General features: G+C 40.0%; 1 protein-coding gene across 2 annotated transcripts; it reads left to right on the top strand.

Annotated features, from left to right (window-relative positions):
- Positions 1–227: 227 nt before the first annotated feature.
- LOC132129363 (fidgetin-like protein 2) lies at positions 228–12,720 on the top strand. Of its 2 annotated transcripts, none has more exons than XM_059540928.1 (3): positions 228–379; positions 2,066–2,207; positions 10,387–12,720. In XM_059540928.1, the coding sequence occupies exons 2-3, from the start codon at positions 2,183–2,185 to the stop codon at positions 12,441–12,443; spliced, it is 2,082 nt and encodes a 693-aa protein (XP_059396911.1). In that variant the 5' UTR covers positions 228–379; positions 2,066–2,182; the 3' UTR covers positions 12,444–12,720. The 2 variants fall into 2 exon arrangements, with proteins under 2 accessions (XP_059396911.1, XP_059396910.1); XM_059540927.1 differs by having other exon boundaries at positions 228–383.
- The last annotated feature ends 3,919 nt before the right edge of the window (positions 12,721–16,639 follow it).

Genomic DNA, 16,639 nt, shown 5'->3' with positions numbered 1-16,639 from the left:
AGAAAAAGAATACAAGCCTGCACTCCAAGCATGATTGGTCAGCTGCCCCCACCCCATAGCCCTCCTCTCATTCTCTCTTTCTCTCTCTCTGCTTAAATAGTTTTAACAAAAAATAGAGAGAGAGGGGGGGGATGGGTAACGCTGGGGGAGGGTGATTGTGTGTGTGTGTGTGTGTGTGTGTGTGTGTGTGTTTGTGGGTGGGTGTGTAGGTGCTCTGTTGTTACTGGTTGGGAGGGAAGAGAGAGAAAGAGACACACACAGAGAGAGTTGAGTCTTGTCCCATATGTGGAAAAAAAAGCATAGTACTGCACACACAAGCCTGTCTGCTCCAGGGATTATCTAACTGCTTTTGAATCTGATGTGGAAAATGCAGGCATGAGTAGGTGAGTTTACTTTAATATTAAACTGTACACTTTGCGGCTGCTGCTGCTGGTTGTTCTTGTCTGGAGCTGTAAATGATTGAAAGTCTTAAACTCTGCATTGCACTGTCCTCTACTTCTCCTGATAGCCTATACTCTCCTTCTTCTTCACTCTGTTTCATTGCATTCTCCCTCCTTTTATGTGAAACAGCCTCTTCTGCATTCCCCGCAATGCATGCAGGTGTCAGATTTTAAGCATACGGCTCTTCATGACTGCATGTGTGTGCATGTGTTGAGTATATAGATGTGTCAGCCTTCATTCCCAGCAAGTTTAGAGGTTGTTGGTTTAGGATAGTCTTTCACTCATTGAGCAGAAGTAAAAGGACCCATCATTTAGTTTAAACTATTTCAAAAGCACCATTCTGGAAAGAAGTTTCTCATTCTGATTCTGACAGTATTAGTTTCACAGGTCCCCATTTTTCATCATAAAGACATTGGTTATATAAACTATAAGAGAACATCTACATAAAGTATACTAATGTATATTAAGTAAAGTGCCATTCAATTTCTAATTTTTGTCATAAAGCCATTACATGAACATCTACATAAAAAAATATACATTAAAGTTTCATTTTCTAATTGTTGTGAGAAAACATATACATAAAAAATACAGTATTTCTAATATTGTTTTATCAATCATTTACAGGTTTAAATATGTTAACCTGACCAGTGTAAGTTAAGTATTAAACTGACCATTAATACATTATAAAAATATTTAAACCTTCACAAAAATGTATTTTGTACATTTAACATGGTTTATATCATTATTTAACATCAAACTTTATAATGAATGGTGTGTCTGTTGCCATTTCATTTCCTGAAAGCAGAGCTGGAAGCCACACTGTTTGACTAGCATTATGATGTAATATTTTTCATTCATGTGTGAGCTTTCCTATATGCTAACTTGAGAAGAAATTATACTCTTCTTTGGAACATGCCAAACAAACTGTTCATGTTGCAGTTTCGTTTTTCAATGTACTTGTGTTTTTATTATTTATCAATTATTAAGTCTTTGCGTTTTAATTTCTAAGAGCAGAAAGGTAATTTTTTTAGTTTTTATAATGTGTGTAATGTGTATAATGTGTATGTATATCCAAATAAATAACAAATATATATCCAGAAGGGTATATAAATATATTTATGTATATTTGCAAGTAACAAATATACAATATATATATTGTATAACAATATATATATATAAAGAGAGATGATTGAACCAGGAGAGTGTGTGGCTAGGGATTACATGAGTTTAATTTTGTGAAAGCATGCTCTCTGCTGCTGTTATGATGAGGCGAGGAGAACGGCTATGGTATGTATGGTGCTTTTTGTCAGGGAGATTTAGAAAGCCCTCTTTAGAAGCTGGACACAGCCATAGAATCAGCTTAATGCCTGTGTGCAGGCTCTTAATGAATACCCTGTGTGTTTTCAGCCCACAGTGAGAGTGCCTGTGTCCGTGACTGTTTCACTCTTGTCTAAAATTGAGATGATGCCTTTGAGGGTCTTGATTGTTGGTTGCACGTTCCTTACTCATGTTCATTCATCATAATGAACTTGTTTGTTTTTCATTTAAAAATGATGCAGTGCGGTGTATGTGTATGATGACCATTCACCCCTCCTGATCGCTGCTACTGCTCTTTTTTTTTCAGGAACACATTTTTTTGTGTCCCAATGTGAGTGCAGGCCAGCGATGGACTACAGCCGTACAGACGCTAACCTGGGTTTGACCGCAGAACTGTTACCGTAATCGAGACCAGATCCACAGAATGCTGAGTCCCATTGTTCCCTATAGTAAGTTTAACATTTTTGACATCAAACCACAGCAAATTAAATTAATATCTTATTGTGAACTATTCTAGTGAAAAATTCCCTTATGGCTCCTTTAGTATTAAGTTTGTTGGTAAACCCGTTTAAAAATGGGGCATTTTATAAAAAAAGGAAATTAAATTGTTTTGTTCACAATGTTTTAAGCTACATTATTGGATCTGAAAATACCCAAACTATATGTCATGGTTAGTAAGACAGGTGTGGGGGGTGAACTGATGGCTGTACTAGGAGAAACCCTGTGGTTCTGCCACTGTCATCTCCCCATGATTAACCACCAGTGTCCAGCTTACTCGCACAGTTACTTCCTCTATCTCTTTCCTTTTCTGAATCTCTTTCTCTCTCTTCTTCTCTGCCTCTCTTTCTCCAATTCTCTTCCTCTTTCTCACTGTTCTGGACTGACCTAATAACTGACATGTCCAGTTTTAGCCCCCATTCCTAAACCCCTGCCAGGCTTCATTTGAGCTCCGCTTTGGCCCTTTCCAAAACAGCATTGTTTGTAGGTCAGCATGGGGTTTCTTTCCCCAGTTCTGCCTGAAGAGATGCTTTTTGTCCACTCTTTAGCTCTTCTTCTCTGTGATTTATAGGCATGACAGTTACATGAAAAGAGGAAGGGAAATCAAACTAAAGAATCAAGGTACCTCAGTTTGAGATATAATCGCTGGCTTATACCTTTCAGCTGGCTTGCTAGGTTGTTGCATCAACCGATTAGCACTAATGTCTATGCTGTTATAATTCCATTTAGTGAGGTATTCAGAAGACCTTTGTCAGATGTGCCAATGGAATTACTTTTTGTTTGTTTTGATAAGTTCCTTTTCTCATGCAAACTGAATTCTCTGCATATGTTTTATAAAAAAAAATAGTTTTGATGAGGGGAAGAGGTTTTAAAACCCAGACAAATTCCTTTTCCTCCTGGTCAGTGCTGATATGTCTTGTCTGTTCACTCTTCCTCAGAAGTCCCCTGTGCTGGAGTCAGGTGAATGTAGGGAAGGTTATGTGGTATAGATGTGAATAGTGTCACATCCATGCTGGAATTTTCTTTGTGGAGCATCTGAGCATTTCTGACATCGGTGTTTATGTTTGACTTGAGAGGACATTCATTTTTGTACTACGTGTGTGCATTTGAAGATTTTGTTTGATGTCTGTCCCATGCAGTTACATGCACTCTTACTACATCCACAAACAATTATAAATGTTGCTCTGATGAGCACGTAGGAACCACAAGCTGAAGAGCGTTCAAAGTTGAAAGAAATCTGAGAGAGATTCCTGGGGCCATGGATACTCCTGGAGGGATTTGCTGCAAAGAATCTATAATCTGCACTTCAAACACACCCTTAAATCAGTCCCAGGCCAGCAGCCCATGAGTGCTCTAACTCTTGTTGCTCAGGGGCACTGCTGTCCAGCATATTCCTTGTTTAAAGAGAAACAATCATAGCCTCAGCTCTCTCGCTATATTATGACCTCATTTTTTCCCTTCTCCATACTAAAGGTCTAGGCTGAAGAAGCACTCTAATCGCATCTGTTAAGTCATTAAGGCTCTGAGTTCGGTCTATGGGAAGGGGCGCGCTGGATGCCTCAGAAGAAGCAATTAACAACAAGCATCCAACACATCTGTTCTAATGAGAGGGATGGGGTGAATGTGGCTCTGGAGGGGCATTGGGACCCTTGAGTAAACAGGCAAGGTGCTGAAGTGTTTGTGTGAATGAGTGTGGGGTCATTAGTGGCGGGTGTGAATGGACTTTAATTAGCCTGCAGTGTAGTCAGTGAGATGGAAGAGAAATGGCGGCTGTAGGACAAGGGGCTTAGAGAAACACATTCTGCCTGGGACCCCCCACCTCTGCTCATCATCTCACCATCGTTGAAGACAGCTCATTAGGCCTATTGCTGCCACAATTACACTTCCAATTAAGTCCCGGACTTGTGAGGGTTATTGGGCGTCAAGTTTCTCTGCTCCAAGATATTCCAATATATCCCTCAAAGGGCTTGTCTGTGGTTCTCTAATTAAAGATATAGTTCACTCAAAAGTGAACTCATCTACTTAGTCTTACTGTATGTTGTTTCAAACCTGTATGTTTGTTTGTAAAGGTTTTTTTTTTTTTTGCACATACAATATGGACTATGGTTATACACAGATATATAAAGCATAATTTCTCGCAGAAGGTATATAAAGCATTCCTGTAGTAAGAACTGATAAAATGCAATGTAGGTTGCTTTGGATGAAAGCATTTGGCAAATGCATAAAAGTAAATATAAGGTCATACAGGTTGAGTAAATGACAGAATTTTATTTATATGTGAACCGTTTAAGCTGCAGAGTGTTTTTACAAGTCCAGCGATCTGTAGTCTGAAAAGTTAAAACCCACATATTATATATCCTGCATCCAGTCCAGTGTTAACTATCATTGATACACTATGATTTGTAATTTATGCTAGTTTTTGTTTTTTAAAATATCTCTGTAGTATGTCTATATAGTTTTTAGTTTATTCTATATAGTTTTAGTTTCAGTTTGTTATTTTAGTACTTTAGCTTAAAGTAAACAAAAATGAGAAATATTACCTTAGCAACTAGCTAAAATAAAGTAAGTTAAATTATATATATATCATTTTGATTAATATTTATTTCAAGTAATAATGTCTTTTGTGTGTGTTTTAGTTGTATTTAATAATAATACCTAATCCAGTCTAAGTTATATTTGTGAGGGCGCACGTAGGGTCAATGAATAAAGTGGCCAGGGAATTTGAGATAGAGCACCTCAACGCAATCTGGGAACTCCATGAGGGGGCAGGGTGGAAAGGAAGGAGGGAGAGGGGTGAACGAGAGAGACTGGAAGTAGGGGATGGAGGAGAACAGGGGGAAATGGAGGAGAGATTGGATAAGAGAGACAGATGGAAGGGGGTGATTGGTCATCACAGAGCCTTAGGACAGCTGTCCTTTGATATATTAGTGGACACAATGACCTAAACCTGGCCTGCGGACACAGAAAATAGGAACCCTGTTTTTCATAAAAAGGATGGTGCCAGGCATTTGTGGACAATAATTAGCTGGTCAGGGGGATGGGGGTGTTGTTTCTGAAATTATGAACATCTACTCATTCATTTAAACCACCAAGGCTTTGAGTTTCTCTCATTTTAGTCTAAAATGAGCTGAAATGTGCACAATTATCCACAAATGATACATATAGATCACAGAGATTGCGCTTCACAACATGAACTTTAATTTTGTAGTAATGTGCCTGTTTAATAGTATTTATTTCAAATTAAAGCAAAGGATGCATACAATTTAAAATGTGTAAATATTCAATTTTGTACTAAATAATTTTCTCATGACTAACAGCCTGTATTACGTAATGCATTTGTCACATTGATGAGTTTTCTGAGTGCTGAATTTTCATTATTCTCGCATTGTTGAGAAATTTGGTGTGAGACTCAATATTTACTGTAGCATCATCAACTTACAGTGTCCCAAAAGGCCAAGCAATAACACCTTCAAAGCTGAGAGATGATGGACTGCAGCTCAAATGGAGGACTTTTGTATGTGTGTGTGTGTGTGTGTTTGTATGAGAGAGAGAGAGAGAGAGAGAGAGAGAGAGAGAGAGAGAGAGAGAAGAAAAAAATCAGATCCTTCACTGCCACTCCAGCAGATAGGCTCCTTCCTCTAGGGACCCCACTGGGCCAGGCTGAAAAGAGCCATGGCGTCTGGCAGTGCACTGAGGAGCAGGTGTGAACACTCATAAGGCTCACTGCCTCTTCTGCTATTACATCTTTTAGGCCCCTGAAAAGCGAGCAGATGACCAGAAAGAAAGAGCAAGAAAAAAGAGACAGAGAGATAATGTTAACCACGCTGCTGTAACTAATGGATCAATTAAAAAAAAAAACCTGTCATAGTTATGGCCTATTATGCATGCCTTGTAAATTATGAGGAGCTGTTGTCAGGATTTTTGAGGAAGGACCTCACACTTCTTTCTTTTTTTTTCTTATTTTCTAAAGTCAAGATCTGATCACCCTTCATCCAGGACCAGATTTTCAGAAGATATAATTTTTTAATTATAATTTTTTTACATGGTTTTTACGTTTATTTGTTGTGCATCACTATGAATTCCTCTACCTTTTTCAGTAATAATTTTTCCAGTATTTTAAAATATTGAAATTCTATATATTTGTTTATTTAACATTTTCATTTTAATAAAAAAAATATATATATAACCTGAATTTGGTTTCGAATAACTGCATGACTTTAAAGTGTCCGATAGTCTACATCATCGACATTTTGCAGTCCCTCTGCCTAAGGCATTGATTTTAGAGACATCTGTATACGGAATACAAATCAGCTGATTATTAAAACACAGTGTGCCATCTTATCTGCACCAAGGTGATTAATTCATGTAAACCCAATCCTCCCTCTGCACTCTTCAACCAGATCTACTCAGATCTCTCATCTTTCTTCCTGTCTCTCTCTCTCCTTCATCTTTATGCTCTCCTGAAAGAGCCCTTTTTTTTGGCATCAGCGTTCTTCAAAGGGAGTTCCACACATACCAGAACTGTGGGCTGAAGTTTCAGGACATGATTCCCGACAGGATGCTCACTGTTCAACCGTACAACTACTGCTTTTAAGTTGTTTTGATGTTTAATTAACAGAGATGGATAGTAATTAATCAAATTTTCAGGACTGAGAATTTGTGTGTGTGTGTGTGTGTGTGCTGTTATTTCCCCTTGCTTCCCTTTAAAGTTGTCCCGTTTCAACAGTGTAAGGGTAGCTGAATGCAAGTATACTCTTGTCTGTGTGCTCTTTAGTTGAAGATGCAAACGGTGTTTGTAGATTTGATATCTGAATATGCAATGAAGGGGGTCCTTTTAGTAGAGTAAATATATGTGTGGGGTTTAGGGAGTGGGTGCCCACAATAATGCATGATTGGATTCATTCAGGCTGCTCCTGTTTACAACTGGCCCCTGTGCAATCTGCCTGGTTTAATGGCCCTGTCTCCCAGAAGGCTTGTTGCATCCATGTAGGTTTTATTCCTCAGGGCAGGAAAACAAAAGTGACACAGCCTGAAAGTGCACACGGACCCCTGGGGAGCTGTGAAAAGCTGAGCATCCTCTGGCAGCCGGGCCTGTTCAGCTCTCACGTTGCTGAACCTTCTGCTCCAGCAACCTGCTTGTAGTAATATAGTGGTCGAGTCAAATTCATAACTAATATTTTGGTTATCTTAACTTTAAAAAAATAATAATAATCTAGTAGCGCTTTATTAAATCAAGATGGTGCACACAAACAAACAAATGCACACATCTACAAAAGAACCCTCAATAAATACCAGGACGTCACAAAGGCTGTCAGCACACAGCTGCTGAATAGATTAATAAGATTTCCATAATTAGGCAGGCCTCTCAATAGGATCCCTCAGCATTTGTCTCAGGACCAACAGGATTGTCAGGCCAGGAGGACGTCTGCTAGATGGGCTGTGCAACAATGGACACACAGACAGTAAGTCGAGCAATGGAAACATCTGTCTCCCTGCCAGCCTCGGACCTGCATGGAGCCACCACGGCAAACCACTCGTTGCGGTTCACACAAAGCAATGGCCAGGAGCTCCCATGCGGACAATACATTTTTGTTTAAAGGGCCCTTTGTTTCTTAAGCCACGCATCCATTCCTCTGTTTACTCCTAGTGTTGATGTGAGATTAGAAATGGTCTTGTGGCTATAATTTAGGTATATGTGTGTGAGAGGGATAATGAAACCTGGTTGTGTCCATGTTTGTACCCAGCATAACACATCCTCATAACATATATCTTGATTACCTGTTCAGTTCAATCAATTTTTTTTTTAAAATAGGATATTGCTTGTTTCTTTACAACTCATCATCTCAGTCTTTATTGGCATATTTTATTAATTGTTCCTTGGCTTGATTCTGTCATTTATTCACAGAAATAAATAGCCTTCAGAGGTCATTTGCACTTCTACCAATTTTGTAGTAATTGGACCATCTATTCTCAAATGCCCAGAATGAGTTAATCTCTGCAGCTGTGGTGATTTAAATAGAAACAGATTAAATCACATCTAGATTATTAGAGTCCCTGCTGAGGCGTAGCTCTAATTGCAAACCAGCTCATCTGTGTCTTATTTCATGCTCATGGATAGCATTTTTAGCTGGGCAGTAGGACACTAAGGTGAACTCATCTTCTTGAAGCAGCCTGCCCCAAATGGCACTTCCATGTGCACTTTCCCATGTGTCTTGGTGCACGAACACACATGTATATTGATGGAGTGGACAGCAGTTTGACCGCCTGAATGACTTCCCTAATGTCAAGTCCCATCCTCTCAGATAGACTCATGCGTGTGCTTGCACACGCACACACAGTGGCCGGAGCGCCTGCTGTCCATTCCCCTCCTCCTGCTCTCCCCATTGCAGGTTTTATGAGCTCCCCTGGGCTGCCATCTATCTCTGTCACACACTGGCCTCATTATTGTGCTCCATACAGCACGTCACAAACCAGCCAGCAGATGGTATTGTCCTGCTGGACATATACTGTTTCTGACTGAACAATGATCAAATGCTTTACCTGTGTTAACCTTGTTTAAAAATTCTGAGGGATTTTATGTTAAATTAGAAATCAGCAATAGCGTTAAGGTGCTGGTTTGGACTTGGGGAACTTAAGGCTCTAGATATGAATATGAAGGACATGGTAATCCAAAGGCCATCTGGTCTGTTGGTGTGATCTTTTGGAATAAATAGCAGGCGTAATCTGAAGACACACATGGGAAGGTTTGGCAACGGGAGGGGTGAGAGTTCGAGAAACAGAAAGAACACACAAAGGGGGAGGGCTGAGTTTTTGGGAGAAAAAGAGTAAGGGGAAACATAGCACACAGGACTGAAACTTGATTTAAATGGCAATAAAGCAGCAGCTTGCACACTTTTAGAAGTTTGAATAACGAATCATCACTTTCCCCTCAGACTGCAGCCTGTGATGAAGATTTGCAATTTATTCCTTTTACCTTCTAATTTTCCCCTGTAGCCCTCACCCCAGGCTGATTCTTGACAGTTCAATAATGCCAAGCTATGTGTGGAATTTAGCTAATGCCTCTGGAAGGAGCAGTTGCAACCCTCATGAAATGGCTGGTTTTAAAACTTTTATTTGCTCCATGAATTATCAAGACCAAGAAAAAAATGATAAAGATCTTTTTACTATTATAACAGTCATTAATCATGCATACCGCTAAATAATTATATATTTTTTTCTTATGGTGCATTTTGATTCATTGTGATTATTAATTATAGTTAATTTTCTTATAAAGTACCTTTGAACTGTAATGCTTTTAAAAGTTCTGAAAGAAGGGAATTTGTTTTATGAGGGGGAAGGGACAGGGTGGAGACTGGATGTGGAAAAACAACACTTTATCTATCTATCTATCTATCTATCTATATATATATATATATATATTATTATTATTATTTTTTTTTTTTAATTCAGATTTATTTTTCCTCATGTGCATTAAGATCACGTTCATATTAGGCCAGCATAATTAATCACAGGAAAGTGGTGCTGGAGATAGCCAGAGGAAAGGGCATTCCACACTCCCAGTGCTTCATGGGAAGTGGCCAATGAATAGCACAACTATTTCGTCCACCAGACCCCCCCCCCCTTTTCCCCCAAATTACCCCCCCCCTCCCCCTGTTCCTTCTTCCCTCTTTTTCCCTCCCTCCTTTGAGCTGGCCATAGAAGCCTTTTGGAGAATTGCATTGTGGATGGAGTGTGGTAGTGGGAGGGAATGTATTGAGAGAAACATGCACAGGGTGATAACAGTTTCTTCTCTGGGAGAACTGCAGATGGCAACACAAGGCTGCTACATGGCTGAGGGCTTGAAAGGAACAAATTCACAGCCCTTCTCTTTTATATATACTGCAGGAAAAGAAAGACTCCCTCTGTGTGCATGCACAATACCAAAAAGTCCTCTCACCAGGCAAAATGACAAAAAAAAAAGCTCTGCAATCAGCCACAATGTGCCTTTAGTCATTTTGACTAGTCTTAGAATTCTTTGATACAAATTGTAAAAAATCACTGGATCCAAGGTTGATTTGTGAATGGTATGAACATATGCTATTGATATTTATCAAGTTCTTGAATAATCTGACAAATTGCTGTCTTCGGCAGGCCTATTGAAGATGCACTGGAACCCGGAGCATGCACAGCCCCTGAGCCAGTGGCCTGAGCAGCATTTGGACGTGTCCTCCACCACCTCATCCCCGGCCCACAAGTCTGAGCTCTACCCCAGCCGCAGCCGTAGCTCCTACAGCTATGCCTGGGCAAATGATGACATCTCAGCCCTTACTGCTTCCAACCTGTTGAAGCGCTACGCTGAGAAATACTCTGGCATGCTAGACTCACCGTACGAACGCCCTGCTGTGGGCACATACACTGAGCCTGGAGCCTTTGGGGCTCTTAACGGAAGCCAGAAAAGTGAACTGGAGCCTTGGCCTCTCACGCACAGCACTGACGGGGGGTATCCCTTGGTGCCTCCTTCCTCTCATGATGGTCTATCGGGACAAAAGGTGGTTCCCACATCAGCAGGCCCACCAGGCTCGGGCAATGTGTCAGCAGTTAACATCAACCTTTCGGACTCAGGATACAGTGGGAGCAGCTCCTGCAGTGGGCCCCATTCCAGTGAGTACCCGCCCAGTTACAATGGCACCTACCTCTCATCAGGGTACTGTCCCCAACCCAGTTCAGCACTTCCACCAGCCTCATTACATGCCCTTCAGCCTAGCCCTACACTACTACCCAGTTACACACCTTCCACCCCTGTGTACAACTACCCCCCTAGCACCTACTCTCACCAGACTAGCCTTGCTCCTAGCTACATCCATCCAACAGCCCCTTACATGCCCACGGGCATAGCCGCCCCCTCTCCACTTCCATCAAGACCCACAGTGGTTGGTGGCAATTATGGATATCAGAACAGTAGTCTAGGGGGATCAGAGACTGGGGGCTCTCTGAAGAGAAAAGCATTTGAGATGACCCTGGATGAGGAAGATGGAGACAGTTCACGCTATAGGAAATATAGCTATGACCCCATAAAAACTGGGGGAGATTCTCCATATGGGGTCAGTGAAAAAGCTGAGTGCCGTGGAAATGGCTTCGGAATGGGCAACACAGATCCTCAAGCATTTAAGCCTAGTAAACCTTCATCTCAGTCAAGCCTGGAAGGAGAGGAAGTAGGGAAGTACAGTGGGCTAAAGCCCTTGGTTTCACCAGCGTATGGAGCCGCAGGGGATTACAGTCCACCAGCAGCCATGACTGGAGAGAATGGAGGTGCGGAGCAAGACTTTTCCCAGCATCATTCTCAGAAGCGCTCCGATCCTGTGAAAAGCATGGAGCCCCGAATGCTGGAGCAAGTAAGCCAAGAACTTCAAGATTGCAGTCCAGCTTTGCTTTGGAGTGAACTGGCTGGGAACTGTCACATCAAAGCAGCACTGGAGGAGGACGTGCTGTGGCCTGTCCTGCGACCCAACCCTGCCATCCGCCCACCCAGAACTGTCCTGCTGTTTGGCCCTCAAGGTGGGGGCAAAGCAACACTGGTAAGATCCATGGCATCTCAACTGGGTGCTAGCTTCTATAGGCTGAGTTGTGCAACTTTGGCCTCTAAACTGAAAGGAGAAGCAGAGCAACTTCTTGTCACTCTGTTCTCGGTAGCATCAGCCCGACAACCAGCAGTGGTGTTGCTAAGCGAGGTGGAGGCCGTTGAGGAGGAAGGTCTCAGACAGCAACTGCAGACCCAGCTAGAGAAGATTCAACATGGTCAGAGCAGCTTGGTTCTGGTTGTGTGCACCACAAGACGGCCTGATTTGATCAAAGATCCCCTCCTGCGCTGCTTCTCCAAGCGTTACCACATAGGCCTGCCAGATGGAAGCACACGCAGACATGTGCTTCTGCAGGCGCTGGCGCCCCAAGGCTTCACTCTGGGTGAAAGGGAGATGTCAGCAGTACTGCAGCGTTCAGAAGGCTTCTCCGTCTGGGAGCTGCTGCAGCTCTGCCAGCAGGCCCTGGCGTCAGCTTCTGCCTCTGCACCCGTGCCCTTGCATGGTCTCTCTTCATCCCTTTCTTCCCCTACCCTCCAAGACTTTGAAAATGCTTTCTGTAAGGTACGCCCTCACAGCACCCCCAAAGAACTGGACACTTGTATGGAGTGGAGCAAGGTTTATAGCCACTGAGAACATAGTCAACCACTGGTTGGAGACTGCTAAATGCTTTTCTTTCTTTCTTTCTTTCTTTCTTTTTTAACTACTTGTTGCAGCCAAAAGAGTGGGACTTGAAATTACAGTTTATGGTGGCATTTTGGAATTAATGTGTTTAATCTAGGGAATACGCCCAGGGTGTGTTGCTTTTCTATAAATATACATATACTTTATTTTTTTCCCAAATAAATTAAATACTAGGCCTTTCTTGAGGGGGCATTTAGTAGTTGCTTGGCATATCTGATAGAAAGACTGAATTATATTTTGGAATTCCACTGGGATTCCAATTAGCCTTGATCCTGGACTAAATCTGGAGGCTTTTCCTGAAAAATTCCCCCATTAAAAACATCTCTCAGGATCCTATTTATTGCCAGTCCACTCCAGTGGTGTTGTTTTATTTGCGTTGATTTGTTTTAAGATCATTTGGTGTTAAAGGGCTTAGGATATATCAAAACGACTTTGTTTGTACCAAAAATGCTCACCAACATTATAATGTCCAAGTCGCAGCATTCACCAAAATGTATTTACTGTTATGCAACTCTTAGGGAAGAAAGCAACAGTATTTTACAAAATTGATTGTTAGGCCACGTTCATATCTTGTGCACTTTGTCAAAATGGTCATTTTACCAAAACGTATGCATTGCTACCCAAAAAGTATTAAAATGCTAATCCATAGAAAGTCAGATAATAGAAAGGCTTCTTTCAGAACACTTTGTTAAAGGTAATAAAAATTTTACCAAATACAACAATATGTAAACAGCCCATCACATTCCTCAGAATCTCATGAAAGCCTTTGCTCAGGACCCTCAAACACAAAAACAAGGGTCCATGAATGACTATTTTCTCTCTTCTGCTTTACTAAGTTTATTTTATTAGAATATGTAGTCATGTTTGAAATACTCAGGAAGAATCTCTTTACCTCAGAAATTATAAATAAAGAATGTATGTAATCTTAGGGTCTTAGTAGTAGCATTGAGGTTGGAGGTGAGCAACAGACCTGAATACACACTGCATCTGTGCTGTTACCTCCTAGGTGAAACTTGAAATGCTACAAAGACAAACAATGAATGTAATTCAGGTATTTCAGAGAATATCTGATGCCATAAATCCATGTTTTTAACTCTTTATGAAAAATGTCCCCTTATCCTTACCCTTTATTTTTGATGTAGATTTTTGATGGAGTGATGATTGTCTTCATGAAGTGTTATTGTAGATGGCAAACATGACGTTTGATTTTGTTGGACAAACTGTTTTCAGAAACCAAGGTATAAAGCAAATGACAGTGTCCTTTTAAAACAACCAATGTAAGTACTTGAGGAGAAAAAAAGAAACAACCCAAAGATCAGAATGAGAATGTTTATATATATATATATATATATATATATATATATATATATATATAATTGGCAGCTAATCATGTCATATTATAAATGTGTTATACCATCATGTGTAATATATGAAAAGGAACACGCTCAACATGTAGACAATCCAGATGGAGCAGCCTGTACCAATGTTTACAATTTTCAGATTTTTTGTTTATAAGGTACATAAAAATTGGAGTGATCAGTTGTCTTCAAATCATCACTGCTGAAGAAACTGAGATTGAGCTTATTTATATTTTCTGTAGACTGGCTTTTGTGGATTTTTACATTTTGATCAACTGTGATGTAACAGCCGCTGATCACTCCTTAGCCCCATCACACCCCATGCTCTTAGCACAATGGTTTGTCCCCTTGGTTGCTGGCCCTGTACAGCCGATTTTCCATCCCCCGTTCCTCTATCTTACACACGGTCTTTTGGAGAAGCATATTCTGACTGATGTCTAGTAACCCTATAGCACTGTTCGGTTCTTCAAGTACAGCTGGTGGCTTTACTCATGCCACACAGGTCAATCAGAATGACCACAGGAGCACATATTGATCATTGCCGAAGAGATAAAACCTGCAGAACCTGGCAGACTCAGGGACATCCAATGTATACAAATAAATCATCTTGTGTAGAAAAATACAGCACCAGTTTCCATACATTCAAACCATTTTTAATCAGCTATCATAGGCAAATACAGAGACTTGGCTGATTTCAAAACAGGAACACAAAAATACAGTTTGTCCAACAAAATTGTCATTAATTAGCTGTTTTGATCTATTAGTACAGTAAATTTGTTCTTGGATCTTGTTCTCGTACATTTTCTGTAACCATTTCTACCTCATTTTTGCAGCATATTGTACATGAAAATATTCATTTCATGTCTTTTTTTGATGTCTGTTATAAAAATGATAATGTTCTTGAACTGTAATGGTCTACCTCAGAAAATACTGTATTTAAAAAAAAGTATTACACAATATTAAAGAGAATATGTCAAAAATCTTTAATGGCTCATTTCCCCGTACATGTGAAGTGGTAGATTATAAAGGTGAACTGCCTTATATAAAAAAATGTATATATGGGTGAGATTATGAAATTATGTAACAAAGCTAAGATTTGTGGGATATTGAGGTCATGTGGCTATTCTACACTCTCAGGAAAAACAGGTACAAAAACTGTCACTGGGATTGTACCTTTTCAAAGTTACACCTTTGTACCTTTCAGGTACAAAGGTGTATCTTTTGAAAAGGTACCGCCCCAGTGACAATTTTTATACCTTTTTTTTCAGAGAGTGTATGAATAAACCAAATAGCAAATAAAATGATTTTAATGTAAGTGAATATTTGCTTAGCTTCTGCATAAGAGATAGTTAGAGCTGGCTAGTTCAACAGATGGATGTTTTTTAATAGTTGAGTACTATGCTGCTTACATAGACTTTTGGGGAAGTTGTGGCCTAATGGTAGAGAGTTTGACTCCTAACCCTAAGGTTATGGATTTGAGTCTCGGGCCGGCAATATCACGACAAATTGCTGCCCACTGCTCCATGTGTGTGTCCACTGCTGTGCACTTTGGACAGGTTAAATGCAGAGCACGAATTCTGAGAATGGGTCACCATACTTGGCTCGATGTCACTTAATTTCAATCAGTATTTAACTTTTCAACACTGCCTGATGATGGTTAGTGCCTTCAGGATGGGTGTCAAATAAAGGTTCTCTGTTTTCAAGGGTTTAGTATAGTCCAAAATGAAAAGCTAGATAATTCAACTTATGGCTGCATGAAATATAGTCCATGTACAGATGTGATGGGAATTGACTTAATTACTTATGTGTGATTGCAACCGTTGTCTTAAACTATAGGATATACATCCAAACATTGACCCCCAACATAACCCTCTTTAGGTCCAATGTATTTTTATAGTATGGACTCGGAGATTAATCTCATATTTAATGTAAAGTGCTGATGGATGCTGATGATTAAGTTTCTGATTAAGATGAATAACGGTTATATACAGTCCTTGCCCTCCAGTCTTAGTAGACAGACCATCATAATCAAATTACTGAGCAACCACTGAATGGAATAATACAAAATAGGCATCATTCTAAATGAACGAATGTAATTATTTTGATAATCTTTTGCTACGATCTGATCATTGAGTGCTACGGAGTGTACTGTGGGCAGGAGGGCCTTTGTGAAAAAATTACTAATTTTATTTCGAACTACCGCCCTGATCAACAACAACAACAAAAAAATGGATATTGTAAGTAAAACTCCTAATAAAATCAAATTATTATTATTTTTTTTCACAATTAAAAAACCATCATACAGCTCAGATAGACATGTGTAATAAGTCATTTGAAAGCTCTCACAGGATAAAATAAAACAAGCATAATTGTTTGGGGCTTTGACTAAAACTGTCAAGGGTTAAGAAAAAGGCTACCTTGGTTCCAAATGCTGTAACTTTTGATAACTTCATATCACCAAAATATTTAATTCACATACAGCTCACGTGTTGGGTAACATCACTAAAACAATCATTCTTATTTCTTTCCTGAGACATTGAATATCAAATTTGAAAGATATGAACAATTTCCCTTGACCACATACATTTTTCTTACACTTTTATCAACTATTTCTCAACAGGAGGATTTTCAAATGTAAAGATAAATGTTTATATAAAGATTTCTATAAAAAAAAATACCTACCTTTTAAACCTCCTGGCTACAGTTTTGGAGTTATGTGTCATTTTTGTGTATGTCAACACCTTCAGGGATGCAAAAATGACATGGCTTACAGGGTTAATATCAGTT

Source organism: Carassius carassius, chromosome 46 (assembly GCF_963082965.1).
Source record: "Carassius carassius chromosome 46, fCarCar2.1, whole genome shotgun sequence".
Taxonomy (NCBI): Eukaryota; Metazoa; Chordata; class Actinopteri; order Cypriniformes; family Cyprinidae; genus Carassius; species Carassius carassius.
Note: the sequence above shows the minus strand (reverse complement) of the source record. Positions and strands in the feature narration are given on the sequence as shown.

Coding starts and splice junctions, on each gene's coding strand:
- LOC132129363 (XM_059540928.1), top strand. CDS start 2,183: ATGCTGAGTCCCATTGTTCCCTATA. Junction 2,208..10,386: donor GAGTCCCATTGTTCCCTATA/GTAAGTTTAACA, acceptor TGTCTTCGGCAG/GCCTATTGAAGATGCACTGG.